Raw genomic sequence first — 17,439 nt, forward strand, 5'->3', positions numbered from 1 at the left:
GATTCTGAAGAAAGGAATTTCCACAACTGAATCATATCATTAAGTCTCAATGAGTATTTAATTATATTCTATTTTCAGGGCTTTATATTTAAACTTGTATTTTTTTCTGTTTGATTCTTCTCAGGAGTTTTTCAGACTTTCTCCTCTCTACCTTAAAACCTTAATATCTTCTCTTTCATTAGATGATGCATTTTCCATTTTAGTAAGAAAATAGAGGCCATTCATTGTAAGATCCATTTTCTCTCCATATCTCAGAATTCCCCTGTATCAGTAATTTTTAAGCAGGGAATTTGTGAATTTAAAAGTATTCTGATAACTATATTCAATATAATTTGTCTCCTTTGTAACTATGTAATTTATTTCATGCATTTAAAAATATTATTCCTCTGAAAAGGAATCCTTAATCTCCCTTTACCAGACTGTTGGAGGAAATCCATGACACACACACAAAAAGTCTAAAATCCCAAATCTACATAATTTTTTCTCTCTTTTTACCCATCCTTTTCCATCTCTGAGCACTAATTTTTTTATCCTATCATTCATTCTCTCTCTTACCTTCCTCTTTTTCATCCTCAGTTTTACTGACACACACACACACACACACACACACACACACACACACTCGTCTCAGTAACTAAATTAGCTCAGGTTGGAAAAATGCTTTACATAAATTATCTCATTTTTTGGTTCCACTATGATCCCAGTTACTTTTGCTATTATTATCTCCATTTAAATAGGTGAAAAATTATGGCTCAGAATGGGAGATGCTGGCCTCAGGGAAAACTGGGAGGGATCAAGGAGGAGTAGGGATTGTGGTGAAGACAAAGAATAGACAAGAGAAATGAATTGAGGGAAATATGAAAAGATAGAGTACAAAAAGAGAAAGGGAGTTTGAGAGTTCAGTCATCATGGTGATGGTACAGTTATGAGTCATGCTGAGATCCCTGTGGGTGGCTATGAGTGGAGTGAAACTGTAGGTCATGAGAGTTGAGAAGGAGAATGAACTGGAAGACCGAGGTATTTGTTGTTATTGTTAAGTCATTTTTCAATCATATTCAATATTTCATGACCTCATTTGGGTTTTTTCTTGGCAAAGATACAGGAGTAGTTTACCATTTCCATCTCCAGCTCATTTTACAGACAAGAAACTGAGGAAGATAGGGTTAAGGGACCTGTCCAGGGTCACACCAGTGTCTGAAGCCAGATTTTAATTCAGTAAGATGAGTCTTCCTGACTCCAAGGCTGGCAAACTATCCACTATATCACCTAGGGCATTTGAGAGAATAAAAGTGTCTCTTGAGTTTTCCAAGTATGAGGCTTAGAAGTAGAACCTGTGACTGACATACTAAATCCTGGGAAAAGGGCAAAAATGACTGGAAAGCTGGTAGTTTAAAACAAGGAATATCTTGCCTGGATGATAATGTAGTCAGCAAACATGTATTAAATACTTCTCTTTTAAGCATTGTGCTGAGTAGGGGAGACTAGTTGGCAATGTTGATAGAATGCCTCCTTGGAGGTAGGAGGACCTTAGTTGTAATTCAGCCTCAAACACTATATGGACTGTGTGACCTTGGACAAGTCACTTAACCCTGTTTGCCTCAAATGAGTTGGAGAAAGAAATGGCAAACCACTCCAGTATCTTTGCTAAGAAGACTCCACATGGGATCATAGAGAGTCACACAGGACTGAAAATGATTCAGCAACACATGTTCAACCTATATTGGATTACTTGCTATCTAGAAGGGGAGGAGGGAGGGAGAGAGAGAGAGAGAAGAGAAAAGAAAAGAGAAGAGAAGAGAGAGAAAGAAAGAAAGAAATTTGGAAATGTGAAAATTATCTTTGCAGGTATTTTGAGAATCATTCAAGAAGAGTAGCAACAAAAACATTGTGCTATGTGGTGGGAATATAAGGAATAACCAAAAAACCAGTCCCTGTTTGTCAAGGAGCTCACAGTCCAAAAAGGGAGACAAAATACAAACAGCTGTGTACAAACAAGATAAAGATACTGGATAAATTCTAGGTACTCAGTGAGAAAGGCACCAGCATTTAAGAAAATTGGGAAACACTTCTTGCAGAAGGTGAGATTTTAGTTGAGACTTGAAGTAAGCTATTCTCTGAAAGAAGTTGTTGAAGATTATGCCTGAAAGAGGGTTTTGAAATGGAGCTAGTCAATTTCTAGCCCTGTGTATAGGACCAAATGGAGATGGGAAGAGCAATCAACACTAGAAAAATATTTGTAAAACCTTTAGCAAGTGCCTGACACATAGTAGGGGCTTAATAAATGCTTGGGGGGGAGGGGGAAATGAAGTCAGTCATGATTGATCAATTAAATTGTTTATCAATTGTTGATCAGTCAACAAGGTTACAATGAGTAAAGGCTACAAAGATGAACTTGGGATAATTCCCATCCTCAGGGAGTTTATAACATTCTTCTAGGGAGACAACATGTACATATATCAGAATAGGGATAGAAATAGGGAGTGGACCTGCGCTTTCATTGGAAGAGAGAACTCCCTTTACCAATTTACCTTCTCAAAAGTGCAAGTTGGCAAGTTCTCTGGCAGCTCAACAGTTGTGGAAAATAGCTTAGAGCATTAAGGTTGAACGACTTATTCAGGGTCATACAATGTCAGCATCAGGGACTTCACCTCAGGTCTTCTGTTTTGCCACATTTTTAACAGATCTGTACACTTGTATCCAGAATAAGTATATGTTTGGTGTTGTTTGGGATAGTATATACTTGACCTGAGTGCAGAACTTCCTTCTTGCTAAATTCCCACTCCCATTTTCTTGCCTAATTGGGATCTAGCTCCTCCTTTTGCTTGACTTTATCTTTAGCAACACCTTTGGCTTCACCCCTTTGGGAACCACTTTCATCCTAAGCCTACTAAAAGAAGAACAATAGGTATTGGAGGTTTCTAAGGCTACTGTCTCTGAAAAGCAAACTGCACCTTACTTTCAAACCTCTCCCCACCTTGTTTAATGACTCACTCATTTGTGTTTAGTTGTGGATCTGGATTAATTTGTTCTACTTTGCAGTTGGGAAACCATGAAAAATCAATAAAATCTCTTTTGTACTTCTCAAGCCCCCATTGGGAAGGTCCCAGAAATTAGAGAATCAATTTCTCTTTCTGGTAAATATAAAACCTATATATATTAATACTGATGGCCTCACTTTTGGTTGCTTAGTATTTGGTTGACAGTCTGCTCCTGTAACTACAAATCTAAATTATGCATAGGACACATTACACACATATTTCATTACATAGTCAATCTAAATGCCTACTATGTGTTAGATGTTGTGCTAAGTATTGGGGTTACAAATAAAAACAAGGACAGTCCCTATTCTCAAGGAGCTCACAATCTTTTGGGGGGAAGACAACATAAAAGGAAGCTGAAAGGAAGGGGGAAATGGGAAGAGAGAGAAGATAAGGAGGGAAAGACATCTAGCATGGGCCATGATGGAGAAGTCCAAAAGCAGTATAGCTAGTGGTAAATGAAGAGAAGACTGTGTTTAGCCTCCTCTTTAATTAGAAGCTCTGGAGCCTAAAGTACTGCCTTCCAACCAGAAGGTCAGAGAGACTGGACAAAATGTAAGTATAAGGCAGATTTAGTCTTGTAGGATAAGATTTCCCAACTCTCACTACCATTTACAACCACCTGCATCTCTTTGGACTTCTTTGGATCTTTTCATTATGCTTTCCATCTCCCCGGCTAAGACGAACACAAGAAATAAGGATGATATGTGATAGAAAGGAAAAAAATAGCATTTATAGGCCTACAGATTATCAAAAGAATATGTAAATAGTATATTCACCAATAAACTACATAGCTAACAAATATATCTACAACTTCTAAATTCGTTTTTAATTTCTAATATGATAAATATTTTTAAATATAACCCATATAAACAAAAAGTTCTTTGGGTAGATCCTCAATAATATTTAATAGTATAAAGATATTAAAGGCAAAAGTTTGAAAACTGCTGTTTTATATCTACATCATGTTCCCCTTTGGTAGTCCTAGTCTTTTTCTCAGAAATGCTTGAATTATTCATTCCATCTTCTCTTACCTTCCTTATCATGATACTCAGCTTTGCTGAGTTATTTATTCTTGATTATACTCAATTATTTTTAGTTCTAGGTCTATATCTCTTACCTTTTTGAATATTGTTGTTGTCCTCTCATTTATTATAAAAACTTTCTAGGTCTTGTGTAATTCCAGTTGAGAAACTTAGGTACTTAAACTGCTTTTTGGATGTTTTGCAGAAATTATTTGTTCTGGGAACTTTGAATTGTACTACTGCTGGGACTTTTCTTTTTTAGAGGGCTTTAGGTGTCTTTACTTTGTCCCCTTGTTCCAATAGAGTTGGACACTTTTCATTTATGATTTCTTGATATATAATATTCACATATATGGAGGATATTGAGGGATTTTCTTTTTCGTGGATTTCAAGAAGTTCCTCAAATGTTAAATTCTCTGTCATTGATCTCTTTTCTAAATTAGTTGTTTTTGATAGAAGATACCTTATATTTTCTTATTTCTTTTCAATCTTTTGATTTTCTTCCAATAGTTTTTATTTTCTTGTGGAGTCATTGGTTTCTGTTTAATCCATCCTATTTTAGGGGAAATTCAATACTTGGATAATGTTTATGACTTTCTCTGATTCCTCCTGATTCTTTCAAGTACTTTTATTTATTTATTTTTTTAAATCATGCTTCGTGTTTTTTTAGGTATTCTTTGTGGAAAACTTTACAATTTTATAGAGTTAGATGATAAAACTGGTTGGTGCTTTCTTTGATTTATTCATCTCTCCAGCTTTAATTCCTGAACTGGGGCTTTAGGTGAGGACCATACTCTGCCTTCTGTTGTTCTTTTGGGTGGGATCTTGTGGATTCTTGCACCAACCTGATGTTTTTGCCCTGCAAGATCCAAAGAATTGGATCTTCAGGATCTCTTGGGCATTGCTGTACAAAGGATTAGGAATCTCAAAGCCCCTAAGCTTAGACTTTTTCAGTCTGAATACTGAGACACAGTGCTGATTAGCAGTGTTCCTCTGGGTTTCCAAAGTGCACATTATGGGAATTTTTCAAGGGAGATTTTGGTTCCTGCCACATCTGGATATAAAGCCTAGAAGGTTACCCTTTTCTGTTTTCTGGTTATGCTGACATTTGTTTTGCTTGAAAGATTCCCATTTCTATTACTATTGTGCTTTTTTAACTGAGCTTTTGTGGAGCTGTAAGGCTGAAGAAGTCACAATAATTTTTCATTGGATTTCTTGATCATACTTGGTTCAGGTGTGTTTTGGGGGAAAAGTGGCTAAATTTGGGAGCTAGGAAACCATCTTGGTGGAAAACTTAGTTCTGTCTTCTTGTTAAGTTTTTTGTCTCAACCAATGTTTGATTCTTAACAGTAGTGAAGAATCTCCAAATTCAGATTTCTCATGATCCAATTTTGACTTTTAAAAACTAGTGTTCTTGGAATGCTTACTGTTGTAACTTCCTTCTGTTTTCCTATAAAAACCTGTATATATTATATGGAAAGCCAAGATTTGCAGATTCTGAGTGTTGTTTGCAGGATCTCAGTAGTAGTGCTGATGTTTTACTGAAAGATGATAGAGCTGGATGTATTTGAGCCATTTTATACAACTTCCTTGGAAATTTTCAAGCTTGCTTTGGTGCATCTCAGTTATGGTTAATTACTTCAAAAACCACAAGAACTAATTTTTTTTTCTCAATTTTCTAGTCTTAGGAGTGTAAAGATTGAGAAGGGTGTGATTATGAAGAAACCACAGCATTTGGCAATTGACTGGAACACTCAAAGGATATTATTCTTGACAGCAGTAGAGAAATTTGGAAAAGGAATGGGATTTGGGGTACAGATAATGAGTTCTGTTTTGGTCATGTTGAGTTAGATATGCCTGGGGGACATCCTGGGGTGAACAATGTCAGATGTCACAGCATTGTTTAAAAAAAAAATGATGAGAATAGAGAAAAAAAGGCTGTCATCAGATTTGCAATGTAGAGAATTGGTAACTTTAGAAAAAACATTTTCTGTTGAGTGGTGTGGTAGGAAGCCACATTGCAAAAGGTAGAGAAGGTAGTAAGATAAGAAGAAATGGGCAACAAGTTTAAACAGCTTTTTTGAGGGGTAAAAATTTGGATTATTAATGAAGAAATATAAGATGATTTGAGGGAATGAAAGATCTTATGAAACTTTTTAAAGAATAGATCAAATTTGGACATGTTTATAGGTAGCAGAGAAAGAACTAGTAGATGGAGACAGATTGGAGATTAGAGAGATTGGAATAGAAGAAGAGATGATGATAGATAATAATCTCCTAGAGAAAAATGGAAGGGGAATGGAACCAAGGACACATATAGAGGGGTTAACTTCAGCAAAGAGAAGGACAACTTTATTATCAGAGATTAGAATAAAGGAGTAGAGAGTAAGGCATGATGTCAAGAATTTGAGGGATGGAGAGAAAGAAAGAACAGGGAGTTTATGAATGATGGGCCCTTTTTATTGGTAAAGTATGAGGCAAAGTTCTCAGTCGGGAGCTTTGCCTCTATATGGAATGAGTCAGAAAAACAGAATTTATTAACTGTGGTGAAGGCCCTGATGAAATTAGATAACCTATATTTATAATGGACTTAATCAGCTTGGTTCTGTTTCTTCAGGTTTTTTTGTTTTGTTTTGTTTTGTTTTTGTAGTGTGAACACAGAAGCAAAGGAAACATGGTAGAACTGATTCAGAATTGGTGTTTTCACAGCCATGATTAGAGATTGACCAAGGAGCCAAGAATTTAGGAACTGAAGACCATGTGGAATTGAACTAGTTAATTATAGGGTCAAGACTGGGAAAGAAAGAAAGTGAAATTAGAGCAGCTCTAATGACCTGAGAAAATAGTGAGGAGTGTGAGGAATTTGGTAATGAGTGCAAAGAATAACCTTAGAGGGTAAGCCATAGGGAGAGATGAAGTAGTAGGTTATGCTCAAATAAAGGAATGCAATACTTTTTTTGATCTTATAACTGGAACACTTGTGGGTAATGGCAAGATCTGACATGTAGTATTGATGGATATAGCTGAGGTGGAAATATGGAGTAGGTCTTGGAATTTGAAGAAAAGGGAACTGAGAGGTTAAGATCTTTGAAGGAATATCTAATGTGTTTTGAAGATCTCTAATTTAAGAGCAGAAATTAGAGGAGAAAGTTGTGAGTGAAAAAAGGAATACTCCATGAAGGCAATCAGAGGGAGCCTAACATTGGAGAGAATTTGAAAAAATGAAGGCTAAAGGGAAGTTTATTGATGATCAAGCAGAGGTTCTATAGGATACAATGGAAAGGGAAGGGTATGGGAGAAAAAAGGACTGAAAAGAAATAAGAATATGAAGGAGGTAGGTTGGGAAGGGGTCTTTTGCTCTAGGAAACAGTGTCATTGATTTAGGAAAAACAAATTTGTTAGCTTTGGGTGCCGGTTGACTGGTGATATCTTGTGATAGAGGACAATATTAGTGAGACATTTCCTCTCTAAATACTGTGGAACTGAGTGCGTTGGTGGCCTAGGGTTCAGGTTTGAGGGCTCTAGGAATCAACTGAATTCATATGTAGTATCAGCATGGTGATTAGGTACCAAAATAACAGATGCAGAAAATTTTTGTCTGCAAATGGAGGTCTATGTCGTGATTGTTATTTTGGTATTCAATTTAGTAAATTAAAGTTCTTTTTTTTTGTTGTTTCAATCTTGTCTGATTCTTGGTGACCCCATTTGGGATTTTCCAGGTAAAGATATTAAACTGATGGGCCATGTCTTTCAGTTTATTTTACAGACAAGCAACTGAGAGAAGGAAGATTAACTGATATAATTAAAGTGATTAAACTACATAATATCATATTTGAATTCAGGAAGATGAGTCTTACTAATTTCTAATCCAGAACTGTCCACTACACCACCTAGTTGCCTAAACTAAATTTTAATGAACTGAATTGAGACCTGGTCAAGGTAGTAGTGGATCTTTATCCAAGGTCAAAATCTTTCCAGTTTGTGGCACAGTGTTTGAAGCTTACCCATAGGATAGCACCATAGAATCTTAGTGTTGGAATGTATTTCAATGATGATATGGGCCAATGAGTATTTGAAGCACAAATCCCTAATAGCTGTCTTGCCTTTGCTTGAACAGGTCCAAAGACAGGGAGCTTACTCTTCATTGAGGCAATTCATTCATCTTTGGGAAAACATTTCAACTTCTATATAGTCTGAAGAGACACTTGGTCCAGTTAAAGCATTGTATAATTTGGTGCCAAATCTTTTGGAGGGATAATAACTCATTATAGTGGTCATAGCATGAAGAGATTGCTTTTTTAGACTTTAGACTTTTTTTTAGATTTTATTTTGCCTCTTTGTTTCTTAAGATATTTTTCTTTTTAATATTTTAATTTAAAACTTATGAATGATTCTCTAAATAGAACTGTTAATGGTACTGTTTGAGACTTGGTTAGAAATTGTCATTATTTATTGATTGCCAATGAGTTGATTATATAGAAAAAAAGCCTCTTCTATCAGCAGTGTATGGAAGTGAATAGAAGACTTAGGAAGTCCTTTTTTACATGTAATCCTAGGCAAATCACCCCTCAGTTTTCCAAGGATCTCTCTAAGATGGAAAGTTGCAGCTTCTCTAATACTGAAAGATTGGGTTTCCTTAATGGGAGTTCACTATTCAAATGAAATTCCTACTCTGGTCCTATCTCTAACTAGCTTCTGTGTGACAATAAAAAAATTATAGCATGGATGTGTGTTCAGTATTCTTTCCCTCTTACAAAATGTCCTCTTTAGAGTTGGAATGGGGTAGTCTCCCTGGTGCCTTTGTTTTTAAATGCCATGCTAAGTTTTTGGCTGCTACTTAAAGGCAGTGAGTTTTTTGCTTTGGAATATTTAATTCCTTTCAATGAGAAAAGTAGTTCCTAAAAGCTGAGTCACATTTAGTGGTTTCATAATGTATCTTTCTGTTTGCAATGGTGTACCAGATTAATGTTCTTTGGTTAGATTTGTTCCCAGAAATAAACTCATTAGCATGTTGCTAAACAGAGAACTAGCTTTCCTTCCTACCCCTACCCCCCTTAACTCACAATCCTATTACTTAAAAGCTGACTTTTAAGAAAAAAAAAAAACCTGTTGAATTACAGGTGAAAGTCTACTTTCCTTATAGCTTAGACTCATTAGGTAGAGTTGATATGATTTACACAAAGGATTTCCATTTTTTAAAATTGATTACATTATATATATTAAACTTGATTATGTTACATGGAGTGAAGGGAATACATTTTCTATAATAAAGTTATCTAATGAATGCTTATGCTGAAATTGACAATAATTGCTAATAATAATTGATAATCATACCTACAGCTTCCCCACTCTATTCCCTCTGCACTCAGAAAAAATGATGATTAAAAGATTGTCCTGTGTTGTCTAAAGAGCTAACCAAGGAAGTCAATCAAATTCAATTAAACATATCTTCCCCTTTTATACACTAACAGAAGGAACCAACAATCTGGACAATTAATATTTTAGGAGATAGAGGATAGAATTTTATTAGCTCAATTTTAAAATTCAGTTTGTATTTTTTAATTAAGAAAGGTAAAAAAAGATTTGTAAGCTTTTCGTTCTCATGGTATTTACTAGGGACATATTACTAGCATTTATTAAGTGCCTACATATTATAGGAATTGGGCTAAGTGCTATAACATCTAGGCTAAGATATATTTGTAATCCTCTTTTCCAAACTCCCATCCCTTAGTGTCAGTTCTTGCAGATGTCAGGAGTTTTCGTTTTTCAGAATACCAGATGGAATGCATCTATTGGATGCTATTAGAACAGCTATGATTACCTTCATAATTCCTGTGAGATAAGAGGTTTTGTCTTCCTTCTCCGTTTCTATTTGTTTTTTGAAATGCCTCTACTTATTAATGATTCAATTAATCAATTTTCTTCTACCCCACACCTCTTTGTCTTACAGACCATAAAACCATGGGAAATACAGAAAGCCAAAATGTAGAGCACAGGTTTTATGGTGAGAAGCAGGGGAACCTGTCAAGGAAGCATACATCCCATTCTCTTCGCCTGTCCAACAAGACCCGACGGATGAGGCACGCTTCCTCTGCGAGGGTGATCCACAGGAACTCTGAAGTGAGCACTCGATCTAGCAGCACTCCCAGCATCCCACAATCTCTGGCAGAAAATGGCATGGAGCCCTTCTCCCAAGAAGGCAAGCTAGAAGACTTTGGGAGCCCGATTTGGGTAGGCAGGGTTGGAATGGGCTTGAGACCCGTCTCCTGTCACACCGATTCTTCCATCACTCCTAGTATAGACAGCAGCACAATCCTGACAGCAGCCTCTGCACAAAGCATGCCAGACTCTGAGGAGAACAGGCTTTATGGGAATGACTCTACGTATCTGCCTGAGGGAGGCAGAAGACAGCGTCCCTACACAACCAATGGGACCACATTCATGGAAACTTCAAGCTTTAAAAAGAAACGCTCAAAATCTGCAGATATCTGGCGGGAGGACAGCTTGGAATTTTCACTCTCTGATCTGAGCCAAGAACATTTAACAAGCAACGAAGAGATCTTGGGTTCAGTGGAAGAGAGAGACCGTGGGGAGGATCGAGGGATGGAAGCCAGGGATGCTTCACAGCAGCTGAGTACCTGCCACCGTGCCAATTCCCTGGGTGTCTTGTACATACCCCAGAATAACGGCGTAAAAGCAAATCATGGACCAAGGAGCAAATTTGTGGGATATTGTGGGAATTTAATGTCTGATGTTCCAGATCTTGCAAACCGTAAGATGCCATCAGCTGTTGCCGAGGATACTCCTCCGTACAGTAATTATAATACACTTCCCTGTAGGAAATCTCACTGTCTTTCTGAAGGTGCCACCAACTCACAAATTAGCCATAGCAACAGCATGCAAGGCAGAAGAGCAAAAACAACTCAGGTAAAGTGATTTATTCTACTTAAGCATTTTAGAAAATAGCTTTAAAAGTACACAGCTTTGCTGTTAGAATCTTCCATTCATTTATTCAGCTTTTAACCTTTCTGACCAATGTTTTAAAAACACTGGGTGATATGCTGGTGACCCTGTTGCTACTTTTCTCACAAGAATCTTTTCTCAATCCCTTACCTTGTAGTTTCTTGGATAAGGGGTAGGGCTTAAGAGAAGGAAGAGAAACAGGATATGGGAGTAACTTGTCAGTGCAAACTTGACTGGAATCAGAGTTCACTTCTTCCAAACATTCTTCCTATCTTAGAAACATTGTCACCATGGACAAAATACACTGTGGTTGCAGAAAACTTGACGGCTCAGGTCCTTTTAGCCTCTACATCTAATTTGATGGTCCTTTAAATAGGAGGATTAGTGGGGAACTAGTCTTAGTTGGAGTTCTTACTTCAGAAACACTCTGGATGATAGTAATGATTTCAATTTCCCTCTCCCTCTTGGGTCAGAGAGTTAGATGACTCCATTTCTATTCTTTGCCTCACACCCAGTTAATTCCTTGAGTTTGATCAGGTTCATTAAATCCCTGTTGATCCCAGCTCTGTAAAATGTGAATTCTAAAGGGAAGCATTGGAATTAAAATAAGCTTCCCCTACCCATCTTCTATTGTGGTTGCAAAGATTAAGCTAGTAATTTATGTGAAATTGCTTTAAAAAGTTAAAATTTCTTTGTAGATATAAGTTCATAGTAATTATCATTGTTATTACTGTTAATAATAATAATAATGCTAATGGAATCTTTCCCTGACACTCATTATGTTCTTGTCCCTAAGTTTCTTGTAGAGGAAGTTTTTGGTTTTTGTTGGAGGGGCAATTTCCACTTAAGTTACTTTATATCAAAAATTACAATAGAAGCAGGACCACAAGACAAACTTCAGATCATTCTGCTTAAACTAGATTGGAGGTAAGAAGTAGGTAGGTAAACAATCAATCCTGACCAGAAATGGCATGTCTATTTGGCATATTGGTCTGCTCTCAGAATAATATTAATTCACATTCTCAAAACACACAAAGGGTCATTTTTTTACATAATGACTATTGTCAGTGAAATGAAGGGACTTGAAACTATAGAAAGATTCAGAGACTGGTTTAAAAGATTAAAAATTGCAATCATTTTTAATGACTCAGTCGCTATTCTTATGGATACTATTATTGGTTCTGGAGTATAATGATGTTTGCATGCTATCTTGTGACCTACAGGAAACAGATTCCTAGTTTGGGAAGGTGAAAATCAAGTTTGCATCTGATACTTAAACTGAGTTTTTATCAGTAATTCTCAAGTACTTATAGTCTCAGCCATAGTACACTAGATTTTGAGTGTTTTTTCTTTCAGTTAATATGTCTCAGGGGGGTCAATGAGGAGGATAAGTGAGAGATACCTAGGGAGTGAATAAATATAAGCTTTTATAGAATTCACAGAAGTGATTACCATGCTGAAGTTTTAGAGGGAAAAAATGCTTCTTATAATTAATCTCAAACTTGAATTTGAGAGACTATGCATGAAGACACAATTTCCAAATTTTAGTTTTGTGCTTAGCTCCCTTTTGGTTAGCTGGTTCCATGTTTTAAAAACTGAAGAAAACTAGGTAGAGGTGTTTTTTTTTTTTAATTGTATATACGAGTGGAGATGTAAAGCCATTGGGCACTGTGCTTATTATAATGTTCTTTGTACATTAGAGGTGCTTAATAAATATTTATTGACTGAGTTGGATAGTTATAACCAAAGATTATCAAAAGATCCTATCTTTATGTTAAAAGGTGGCTCCCTAAGAGCTTAAATGTAAAAACTATTATGTGATTCTAAGCTGCCATCAAGCCTGATCCATTAACTTATTTACAGATGAGAAAACTGAGTTCCATAAATGGTAAATGTCTTTTTCAAGGTCAGAGGAATAAGGAAAAGACCTATGATTTCTCAATGAAGATCACAAATTTCTATGATTTATTAGAGAATACATCTGAAGCTTTAGTTTACATCAGATATTAATATCCACAGTGACTCTAGCTTCTGTATGTATACATTCAATATTTTGTACTGCTTCAGTGTATTTGAGAGAACCTGAATTAGAGATTGGTTCTATCCATCTATATAGACACATTGCCTCCAGAGTTTAATTAGAATTTAGTTTTACTTTTGAAAGAGATTTAGAATTTCACTTTCCAGTGTGCTTTTGTAGTTATAAAATTTTCATTCTCACATAATAATCTTTTTTGTACTTCTCGTGGGGACTTTTGAAGAACTAGAGAAATTTATTAATGGCATTTAAGAGGAAAAGTCATATTCCATTTTAAAGGGTAAAAATTATATTGCAGTCATTTGAATATAACTTTCACTGAACAGTTGTTTTTAAAGTGAATTTTAAAGAAAATCATTACTGATTGTGTATGATGCAGGTCTGTTATTGAGGCAATAAAACTGAGGCAGTGATTTGATATTCCTGCCAATTTCTGTTTGGCAGAAAGTGGGGAATTCTTTTTATCATCTCTTAGCATGTGAACATATTACAGGCTGTCGCCTAGGTATGGTAGATATTTTCCAACCAGGTTGTCACTCACAGAATCATAGAACTTAGAGCTAGCAATGATCTCTAGTTCAACCTTATTTCACAAAGAAACTAAGTCCTAGATTGAATAACTTACCAAAGTTTCTACAGGTACTAAATGACAAAAATCATTTGAATCCTGGTTCCTTGACTCCAAAGCCAGTATTCTTTCTCTTCCTTTGATCATATTACCTCTTGTTGCTGTGTTTCTAATGCATGATTCCTTTAAAGATGCTTTAAGTCCTCCTCTCCTTAGTTCCTTAAAGTACAACTCTTTACAGCTGTACATTGCTATTGGAAAAAACATAGCTTTGACTACATGGACCTTTGCTGGAAAAATGATGTCTGCTTTTTAATATGTTGTCCCGATTTGCTATAGCTTTCCTTCTAAGGAGCAAGCATCTTTTAATTTCATGGCTGCAGTTGCCATCTGTACTGATCTTGGAGCCCAGGCATATAAAATCTGGCATTGCTTCCATTTCTTTTCCCTCTTTTTGTCAGGAAGTGATGGGATCATTTGCTAAGATCTTAATTTTTTTTTGATGTTATGCTTCAAGCCAGTTTTTATACTCTCTTCTTTTAACCCACATCAAGAGGCTTTCTTAATTTCTCTTTACTTTCTGCCAGAGTGATATCATTTGCATATCTGAGATTGTTTATTTCCCCCAGTAACCTTAATTCTGACTTCTGAATCATCCAGCCTGGCATTTTATAGGATGTACTCTGCTTATAAGTTAAATAAGCAGCCTTATTATAGTCTTTTTCCAATCTTAAACCAACCAGTTATGCCACATTCAGTTATAATGTTCAGTTATTGCTTTTTGGTGTGCATACAGGTTCCTCAGGAGGCAAATAAAATGATCTGGTAGTTACATTTTTCTGAAGATTTGCCACATTTTGTTATAAATCCATGTAGTCAAAAGTTTTAGTGTGGCCATGCAGCAAAAGTAGAAGTAGATGAACTGCGCTGCTTTCTCCACAATCTAGCAAATGTTGGTACTTTGGTCTCTCGTTCTGGTAATTCTCAATTCATACTATACCTGATCTATGATGGAACCTTCAGAACTCATATTGGTCTGATCAGCCACAGTTGAACACATTGCATCTTGCTCAAACACAATGATGGTATTTTGGTCCTCTTTAGGACAAAGGACAACAACCATCACTGAAGCTTAATTTCCGGTCTTAAACATAACCTTGCTGGCATGTGAAATGAGTAGAATTTTTTTGTAATTTGAACATTCCTTGTGTTCTAAGGGAACATTTCCTTAGAATTGGGACATAAAATGATCTTTTCCAATCCGCTTCTGTGTTTTCCAAATTTGCTGGCATATTGAGTACAGGACTTAAACAGGATCATCTTTTAGGGTTTTAAATAGCTCAGCTGGAATTCCATCGCCTTCACTCACCTTGTTAGCAGTGTTTCCTAAGGCCCACTTGACTTCATTTTTCATTGTGTCTGATCTCATCTCATTTACAGGTGAGGTTAAGATCTTGTTTTAATTCTTTTGTGTTTTCTTACTTCTTAATATTTTCTGCTTCCTTACCACTTTTAGTCTTTTACCCATTTTTTTGCATGAAACTTTTCACCTTGATATCTGATTTTCTTGTAGCTATCTCTTATCTTTCCTCTTCTATTGTTTTCTTCAATTTCTTTGCACTGCTCTTTTAAGAAAACTTTCTTATCTCTCCTTGATAATCTCTGGAATTCTACATTTTTTTAATTAGGTATGCCTTTCTCTTTCTCCTTTCCCTTTACTTTTTTCCTCAGCTATTTGTAAAGCCTTATACTGCCATTTTGCTTTCTTATTCTTTTTCTTTGGAATGTTTTTTGTTGTTGCCTCCTTTACAATTTTGTAAACCTGTGTCTATAGTTCTTCTTGTTCTTAGATCTATCAGATCTAATCCCTTAAATCTATTTGTCACCTCCATTTCATATTTATGAGGGATGTAAATAACATATAAATTACATCTATATGGTTCCGTGGTTTTTTCCTACTTTAACTTCAGTCTGAATTTTGCAATGAGAAGCTCATGTCCTGAGCCCCAGTGAGCTGCCACTACTCAATAGAATAGCTTCCTGTTAGCTCTAGAATCAAATATACAGACCTCTTTTGGGAATTTATAAAGTTTTTTATAAGCTAGTCCATTTATCTTCCAGTCTTTTTACTTTATTCTCCTTCATATATTTTATCTTCTAGCTGGCCTGATTACTGACTTCCCACAGGATCTGCCTCCTCCTATCTTTGGGCCTCTACCCTGTCTCATTCAGTTGTTTCTCTGCTGTGTCTGATTTTTTTGTGACCTCATTTGAGATATTCCTGGCAAAGATACTGGAGTGGTTTACTTTTTCCTTTTCCAGTTCATTTTACTGATGAAGAAACCAAGCCAAATAGGGTTAAGTCACTTGCCCAGGGTCACATAGGTAGTAAATGTCTCAGATTTGAACTGGAAAATGAGTCTTCCTGACTTCAAGGCTGGGGCTCTTACTACCACATCACATAGCTGCCTTTAGTTTCTATGGCTTCCTTCATTTTTCAACTCAAATTATACATTCTGTGGGAAGACTTAGTTGACTGCTTGCTATTCCTTTTTTTCCTCCCTCATATTACTTTCCACTTACTCTTATATGTCTTATAATACATATTGTTTCATCCATTGAATGCACTGAATGTGAGTGCCTCAAGGGCAGGGACTGTTTCTTGTGATTTTGCATTTTGGCTGATTGATATAAGGAAAAACTTCCTAAAAATTAGCATGGCAGAAATGGAACAGACTTTTTGAAGGAAATAATTTCCTTTCTCTCTTGAGAGCTTCTTAGGAATATAGCAATATGGTAATCATTAAAGCACTGGAATGGCTGCAGTACATTCTTAACTCAACCTTTGTAGACCAAAACTCCCTCATCCCAAGATTAATATTCTATGGCCTGAGATCCTCACAGCCCCAGAGTTGTGTTAAGACAAAACTAGATATAAACAATTTAACTTTTATTTCTTATTGTAACCAACTTGTATCTACTCCTAAGTCCTGACTACTGATCCACAAGCATCATGCTCTTTTATGTAGTTCTTTTTAAAATAGTAGACTCATAAAGCCTTAGGGGATCTCAAAGGTAATCTATTCCTAAAAAGTTACTCTTCTCTGTAATATGGTATCAGAGATTTAGAATTGAAAGACTTTTTTTTTGGGGGGGGAGCAAAAATCTATCTTTTTTCCCTCCTAGATTTTCCTCTCACAACTGAAAAAGAAAAACATTTATCTGTAGAGTCAAAACAAATCCCCACATTGTCTGTAGGCAAAATGTTGCAATCTGCAATCCGAGTCTATTACTTCTGTCAGCAGGGGTAGAATGTTTTATCATGAGGTCTCTAGAATAGTGCTTTGTCATTGAATGGTCAGATTCTTTTAGTCCTGTTTGTATTTGTAGTGTTGTTATTTTACAAATTGTTTTCCTTGTTCTGGTCACTTCTTTCCATATCCATTCATATAAGAAAATGGATTTCTCTGAAAAGATCTGTATCAGTAGTTCTTAATAGCACAATTTCCATCACATTCATACATCATAACTTGTTCAGTCATTCCTTAGATTCTAATGCTTTGTCTCCACAAAAAGAACTATAAATATTTTTGTGCACACAAGTCCTTTTTCTCTTCCTTTGACCTCTTTGGGATGTAGATGGTATAGTTGGGTCAAATAGTGTGAACATTTTAATGAATTTTGGGACATAGTTCCAAATTGCTTTCCAGAATGGCTGGATATACAATTGATTTTTAAAAACAGATATAGGATTTTATATTTATCCCTATTCAAATTCATCTTATTAGGATGAGACTCATTATTCTA

The 17,439-nt window shown here is 35.9% G+C and overlaps 1 protein-coding gene across 7 annotated transcripts in view; it reads left to right on the plus strand.

Moving 5' to 3' along the window:
- Positions 1–17,439, plus strand: part of TIAM1 (TIAM Rac1 associated GEF 1) — a 271,388-nt gene that overhangs the window by 153,705 nt on the left and 100,244 nt on the right. For all 7 annotated transcript variants that reach the window (XM_031959302.1, XM_031959296.1, XM_031959299.1 and 4 more), the window contains one exon: positions 10,014–10,990. In XM_031959302.1, coding sequence (XP_031815162.1) covers positions 10,025–10,990 — 966 coding nt within the window. In that variant the 5' untranslated portion in view covers positions 10,014–10,024. The remainder of the gene's footprint in view (positions 1–10,013; positions 10,991–17,439) is intronic.

Source organism: Sarcophilus harrisii, chromosome 3 (assembly GCF_902635505.1).
Source record: "Sarcophilus harrisii chromosome 3, mSarHar1.11, whole genome shotgun sequence".
Classification (NCBI taxonomy): domain Eukaryota; kingdom Metazoa; phylum Chordata; class Mammalia; order Dasyuromorphia; family Dasyuridae; genus Sarcophilus; species Sarcophilus harrisii.